Genomic DNA, 7,500 nt, shown 5'->3' with positions numbered 1-7,500 from the left:
CAAACAAAGCCTGGCAAATACTAAGAACAACACACAAGTGTCACAGTGCTAGTTTAGCTGTGGATGTTCAACGAGAGAGGAAGGACCATTGTTATATTAGACTTAGACTGCAGTCAGATAAGCACATTGAATATCAACAGGAAGCAGGGGAAGACGCTCCCACTGACATAGTTACAGATACAATCAGTCAGTCCAGGTAAACTTCTGTTATTCTATCAGTTAATGTCACAAGCCAGAAGGGACATATAGTATAATGGAGAAGTTACCCGTAGACACAGATCTAGGATCAGTTTACCCTCCCCAATCCTAAAACCCGTGTCTAGGGGCAGCTTCATCCTACTGAGTGCATTTTCCTAATCCCTACTCTGCGACTGTTACAGAGAGGATCCAAGATGGCGGAATACTCACCATGGCTGCAGCGGCGGTGGCCTGGTTGACCTGGTGCTGGGCGGCCTTGATCTTGGCCTGCAGGTGGGCCGGAGGGTGGAAGTACTTGCACTTCTCCCTGGAGCAGCGGCCCTTGATGTAGTCCATACACACGGTGACCGTGTTGTCGTTGGTGTCTATCATGGTGCTGTCTGAGGGGTGGGAGAAGCGACAGTCGTTCTCCCCCCGGGAGCAGTTGCCCCTCTGGTACTCACGACACACCTGGTGAGGGGCGAGAGATAGGAACATAACAGATCAGTTCCACTTTAACCTCCTGTCACAAGGGCTTCGTAACGCCGTCATAATCATGACATATCAGATGCCATAATCCAGGGGTGTCAAACTCAGTTACACAGATATGCGCAGAGCAGATGTTGAGCAGACATTGAGCAGGGTCACCGGTGTGTTTGACATGGCATTTGTAAGGCAGTAGAGGGCAGCATTTGTAAGGCAGTAGAGGGCAGCATTTGTAAGGCAGCAGAGGGCAGCAGAGGCTTTATGTTAGCACAGCATGTTTGTGTTCTTGGGTCAGTACAGGGTTTCTGGGTGTATGTGCGTGCGTGTGTATCTGTCTGTCCGTCCATCCCTCCGTCTGTATCTCTCACCTCCAGCCTGTCTGTCCTCATGAGTTTCTGTGCGGCAGCGGCAGCAGCGTTGGGGACCTGTCCGTGGTTGGGGTGGCCTGCCATGAGGACCTGTGGACTGGGCATGATCTCTGGCTGCATCAGGCCGGGTGACACTGGGCCCAGGTACGGGTTGAAAGCCGCAGCGCTGGCATTGGTGGCCAGGCCTGGCGCCATGGGGAACATAGGCTGTTCGGGGGCAGAGAGAGACAAAGGTCAAAGGTGAGAAGTTATACTTCCTGGTAGGTCAAATATTAAATGTACTTTGTTCAGCAGTTAACTGACCGCCTATTCCCTATGTGCTGCATTGCTTTAGGACACTGCTCAGAAGCACTGCACTATATAGGGAATAGAGTGACCTTTAGACTACTGTAAGTGTTGTCATGTAATGTAGTGGTGCCAGGTATTTACTTGATGTAAGCTGAACCTGTTGCTTTCTTGGACCAGGTCATAGAGATTCACCTGGATTGGCAAAGGTTGAGGAAAAGGTTGAGGAAAATGAAGAGGGTTTTCAGGTCCTGGCATTCCATTCTATTATACACACGTGTGTGTGCATATGTGTGTGTGTGTGTGTGTGTGTGTGTGTGTGTGTGTGTGTGTGTGTGTGTGTGTGTGTGTGTGTGTGTGTGTGTGTGTGTGTGTGTGTGTGTGTGTGTGTGTGTGTGTGTGTGTGTGTGTGTGTGTGTGTGTGTGTGTGTGTGTTTGTGTGTGCATACATGTGTGTGTGTGTTTGCATATGTGTGTGTATGCATGTATGTCTGTGTGTGTGTGTGTGTCTGTAAGACATACATGTACTGTATATGAGTGTGTGTGTGTGTTGTCTCACCATAGGCTGAAGCTGTGTGCCAGGCATCATGGCGTTGGCCAGCTGCATCTGCTGGGCCAACATGGCCATGTTCTTCTGCTGGATCAGATTGTTCCTACCGTTGATCTCCAGCTGGGTCTTCAGGTGACCAGGAGGATGGAGGTACTTACAATTCTCCCTGGAACAACGGCCCTGATGGGGGGGGGGGGACAACAGGAAGAGAGTACATTAGGTGAAAGTTGACTTAGATTCAGACAGCACTGGCATTACTTTGACTGTAAAACATGTATGACAACAACAGACAGAAGATAGACAGATACCCATAATTCCATGCTATCATTTCATTCCATATTTATACAACATGTATAATCTGCAGTATGAGATCCTGTCCTGAGGTGACCTGGTGATTTGTTATGGTTCCCTCTGCTAGTCAACATCAGAGGCATGTCCTGAAAACACACACACACAGTCAGCTGACAACTGTGTGTGTGTGTGTGTGTGTGTGTGTGTGTGTGTGTGTGTGTGTGTGTGTGTGTGTGTGTGTGTGTGTGTGTGTGTGTGTGTGTGTGTGTGTGTGTGTGTGTGTGTGTGTGTGTGTGTGTGTGTGTGTGTGTGTGTGTGTGTGTGTGTGTGTGTGTGTGTGTGTGTGGAGCTGTTTATAGCTGCATGCCCCTAACCCTGCTTCACCCTAGGTCTGGACTAAGCCTGGTACTAATTGTTAAGGGTTCTCTTTATCTGCTCTGCCCTGTGGGAGAAAAATGTGTGTCTGCATCTGTGTGTCTGTGTGTCTGTGTGTCTGCATCTGTGTGTCTGTGTGTCTGTGTGTCTGCATCTGTGTTTCTGTGTGTCTGTGTCTGTGTGTCTGTGTCTGTGTGTCTGTGTGTCTGCATCTGTGTTTCTGTGTGTCTGTGTCTGCGTCTGTGTGTCTGTGTGTCTGTGTCTGTGTGTCTGCATCTGTGTGTCTGTGTCTGTGTGTCTGTGTGTCTGTGTGTCTGAGTGTCTGTGTGTCTGTGTGTCTGTGTGTCTGTGTCTGTGTCTGCATCTGTGTGTCTGTGTCTGTGTGTCTATGTGTCTGCATGTCTGTGTGTCTGTGTGTCTGTGTCTGTGTGTCTGCATACATGTGTGTGTTCAGTCCAGAAGAGGGTCTCTGTGGCCCTGTGGGACCACCTCCCAGATATCCAGCCAGGCCACCTGTCTGACAGGAGGTATACACACATTCATATGATACAGAGACATCGCATCACAATATGAAGTGAAACTTCAAAACACTTGTGCCAAGAGTTGATGAACTAACTAAGAGAGGCGGTCTATGCTGTCTACTGTCAATACACAGCGCCAAGAAGGAAGGGTGCAGTACACAGTGTGTGTGTGTGTGTGTGTGTGTGTGTGTGTGTGTGTGTGTGTGTGTGTGTGTGTGTGTGTGTGTGTGTGTGTGTGTGTGTGTGTGTGTGTGTGTGTGTGTGTGTGTGTGTGTGTGTGTGTGTGTGTGTGTGTGTGTGTGTGTGTGTGTGTGTGTGTGTGTGTGTGTGTGGTGTGTGGTGTGTGTGTGTGTGTGTGTGTGTGTGTGTGTGTGTGTGTGTGTGTGTGTGTGTGTGTGTGTGTGTGTGTGTGTGTGTGTGTGTGTGTGTGTGTGTGGTGTGTGGTGTGTGGTGTGTGTGTGTGTGTGTGTGTGTGTGGTGTGTGTGTGGTGTGTGTGTGTGGTGTGTGTGTGCACGCATGTGCTTTATGCCTCATGGACAGTGTCTGTTACAAGCAGACGTCTACACAGACATCTGACTTGTTGAAACTTGAGACACAGAAATGTGAACAACTGGGTCAAATCATGGTCCCTGCCTCAGCAGTCTGCTGTACGACTGGCTAGCTTGTTAAAACACTGTTGCTAAGTCCTATCACTGCTGACCTGAATTAGAAAAGAGACACAGCCAAATGACTAACATGTAAATGGTTGAAAGCCTCAACAATTTGACTCTTTCAAGCTAAATGGTGCATGCAAGGCAGAAGGGATACTCAATGCAATGGTAACGCCACCAAGCTAACAGGAGGTATGACTGTAAACAGTTTGACAGAGGTTAAAAGAGAGGCCATACTGAAGCATCAACGCAGGTCTAAGACTGGACTAATGGACTAACTGGCTAAAGTGAGTCAGAAACTCAAGAGTGAGACTATGCCAAGCTTATTTTGAAAGAGGTTCTGAAAATAAGTTCTAAAACTGAGCAAAACTAAGCATACTCAATGCTACTAACCATAAGCTCAATTCTCCATGAGCTGAACTGACATTCCTAAACATTCTGACACAGATAAGGGGGTTCTGAAGTGGCATTCCTAATCATTCTGACACAGAAAAGGGGGTTCTGAACTGGCATTCCTAATCATTCTGACACAGATAAGGGGGTTCTGAACTGGCATTCCTAATCATTCTGACACAGAAAAGGGGGTTCTGAACTGGCATTCCTAATCATTCTGACACAGAAAAGGGGGTTCTGAACTGACATTCCTAATCATTCTGACACAGATAAGGGGGTTCTGAAGTGGCATTCCTAATCATTCTGACACAGAAAGGGGGGTTCTGAACTTACATTCCTAATCATTCTGACACAGATAAGGGGGTTCTGAAGTGGCATTCCTAATCATTCTGACACAGAAAAGGGGGTTCTGAACTGGCATTCCTAATCATTCTGACACAGATAAGGGGGTTCTGAACTGGCATTCCTAATCATTCTGACACAGATAAGGGGGTTCTGAACTGACATTCCTAATCATTCTGACACAGAAAAGGGGGTTCTGAACTGGCATTCCTAATCATTCTGACACAGATAAGGGGGTTCTGAACTGGCATTCCTAATCATTCTGACACAGAAAGGGGGGTTCTGAACTGGCATTCCTAATCATTCTGACACAGATAAGGGGGTTCTGAACTGACATTCCTAATCATTCTGACACAGAAAAGGGGGTTCTGAACTGGCATTCCTAATCATTCTGACACAGAAAAGGGGGTTCTGAACTGGCATTCCTAATCATTCTGACACAGATAAGGGGGTTCTGAACTGACATTCCTAATCATTCTGACACAGAAAAGGGGGTTCTGAACTGGCATTCCTAATCATTCGGACACAGATAAGGGGGTTCTGAACTGGCATTCCTAATCATTCTGACACAGATAAGGGGGTTCTGAACTGACATCCCTAATCAATCTGACACAGAAAAGGGGGTTCTGAACTGGCATTCCTAATCATTCTGACACAGATAAGGGGGTTCTGAACTGACATTCCTAATCAATCTGACACAGAAAAGGGGGTTCTGAACTGGCATTCCTAATCATTCTGACACAGATAAGGGGGTTCTGAAACAGAGCTGCACCTCTACTAGCCAGAGACTGGCATGCAGGGGGGCAAGGGGTGGGGCCAGAGTAGTTAACAGGCCTCGAGGGTTCGCATTGCGCTCACCCCACCTGACCCCATCCATCCCACCTTGGATTTACCGCTGTGGCATTTGCCAAGGGAGGTTGTGTATGACGACAGCCAACCCCCATACTAGGAAACTTGCAGCCCTCTATTCTACTGAGCTATTTACTTTATGTTCATATTATTTTCTTTTATTAGTTCTTATTGTTGTTGTATTGATGAGAAGGAACCTGCAAGTAAGCATTTCATTGGATGGTGTAAACCATGTGTATCCTGTACATACGATGAATACAACTTTAAACTTTAAATCAAAACAGTGGCTAAAGCAGGCTGCCATTTTGAATAGTGCAACGTCAGCCTGTGGAAACTGGGAAGGGGACAGACAAAGTGAGTCACGTACTGTAGCATGAACCTGCGTCAGTGAAACGCTAGAACCTGCTGCATGACAAGTCCGTAGTGATGGTCAGAGGGAGAGGGAGAGAGAGAATTTAATTGAATTGAGAGGGGGGAGGGGAGGGAGAGAGAGAGAGAAGAATCCCGGCCCTAACAACAGAAGAATCCGAGCTCGAACAACAGAAGAATCCTGGCCCTAACAACAGAAGAATCCCGGCCCTAACAACAGAAGAATCCCGGCCCTAACAACAGAAGAATCCCAGCCCTAACAACAAAAAAATCCCAGCCCTAACAACAGAAAAATCACAGCCCTAACAACAGAATAATCCCGGCCCTAACAACAGAATAATCCCGGCCCTAACAACAGAATAATCCCGGCCCTAACAACAGAATAATCCCGGCCCTAACAACAGAATAATCCCGGCCCTAACAGCAGAATAATCCCAGCCCTAACAACAGAATAATCCCAGCCCTAACAACAGAATAATCCCGGCCCTAACAACAGAATAATCCCATCCTTAACAACATAATAATCCCAGACCTAACAACAGAATAATCCCAGCCCTAACAACAGAATAATCCCGGCCCTAACAACAGAATAATCCCAGCCCTAACAACAGAATAATCCCAGCCCTAACAACATCGTAATTCCTGGAATCCATGCTTGCTCCCTGATGCTCACAGATACATACAGACAGAGACAATTATTAAGAATTGTTGCATACAGGGAAGTCAGAAATGGAACACCATAGATTTAAAGGCATATAACCACTATTCAATAAGCAGAGGAAAAGCAAGGCACTCTACAACAATTACATTGTCTTCATTAAAATATCCTGTACATCTGTATACAATGGTTCCTTCTATCTGTCTCTGATGTAACCTCATTCCACTGCTCTAAACAAGCCTTATTCCACTACTCTAAACAAGCCTTATTCCACTACTCCAAACAAGCCTTATTCCACTGCTCTAAACAAGCCTTATTCCACTACTCCAAACAAGCCTTATTCCACTGCTCTAAACAAGCCTTATTCCACTGCTCTAAACAAGCCTTATTCCACTACTCCAAACAAGCCTTATTCCACTACTCCAAACAAGCCTTATTCCACTGCTCTAAACAAGCCTTATTCCACTACTCCAAACAAGCCTTATTCCACTGCTCTAAACAAGCCTTATTCCACTACTCCAAACAAGCCTTATTCCACTACTCCAAACAAGCCTTATTCCACTGCTCTAAACAAGCCTTATTCCACTGCTCTAAACAAGCCTTATTCCACTACTCCAAACAAGCCTTATTCCACTACTCCAAACAAGCCTTATTCCACTACTCTAAACAAGCCTTATTCCACTTCTCTAAACAAGCCTTATTCCACTGCTGCCTTATTCCACTAAAACAAGCCTTATTCCACTACTCTAAACAAGCCTTATTCCACTTCAAACAAACCTTATTCCACTACTCTAAACAAGCCTTATTCCACTGCTCTAAACAAGCCTTATTCCACTACTCCAAACAAGCCTTATTCCACTACTCCAAACAAGCCTTATTCCACTGCTCTAAACAAGCCTTATTCCACTGCTCTAAACAAGCCTTATTCCACTGCTCTAAACAAGCCTTATTCCACTACTCCAAACAAGCCTTATTCCACTGCTCTAAACAAGCCTTATTCCACTACTCTAAACAAGCCTTATTCCACTACTCCAAACAAGCCTTATTCCACTGCTCTAAACAAGCCTTATTCCACTACTCCAAACAAGCCTTATTCCACTGCTCTAAACAAGCCTTATTCCACTGCTCTAAACAAGCCTTATTCCACTACTCCAAACAAGCCTTATTCCACTACTCCAAACAAGC

At 46.1% G+C, this 7,500-nt stretch overlaps 1 protein-coding gene across 6 annotated transcripts in view; it reads right to left on the bottom strand.

The window, feature by feature from the left end:
- LOC118402481 (muscleblind-like protein 1) overlaps positions 1–7,500 on the bottom strand; it is a 57,407-nt gene that overhangs the window by 18,559 nt on the left and 31,348 nt on the right. For all 6 annotated transcript variants that reach the window (XM_052476306.1, XM_052476307.1, XM_052476308.1 and 3 more), the window contains exons 3-6: positions 1,876–2,046; positions 1,461–1,511; positions 1,032–1,238; positions 409–648 (exon numbers count right to left, since the gene is read on the bottom strand). In XM_052476306.1, coding sequence (XP_052332266.1) covers positions 409–648; positions 1,032–1,238; positions 1,461–1,511; positions 1,876–2,046 — 669 coding nt within the window. The remainder of the gene's footprint in view (positions 1–408; positions 649–1,031; positions 1,239–1,460; positions 1,512–1,875; positions 2,047–7,500) is intronic.

The sequence above is a fragment of the Oncorhynchus keta genome, chromosome 23 (assembly GCF_023373465.1).
Source record: "Oncorhynchus keta strain PuntledgeMale-10-30-2019 chromosome 23, Oket_V2, whole genome shotgun sequence".
NCBI lineage: Eukaryota > Metazoa > Chordata > Actinopteri > Salmoniformes > Salmonidae > Oncorhynchus > Oncorhynchus keta.
Note: the sequence above shows the minus strand (reverse complement) of the source record. Positions and strands in the feature narration are given on the sequence as shown.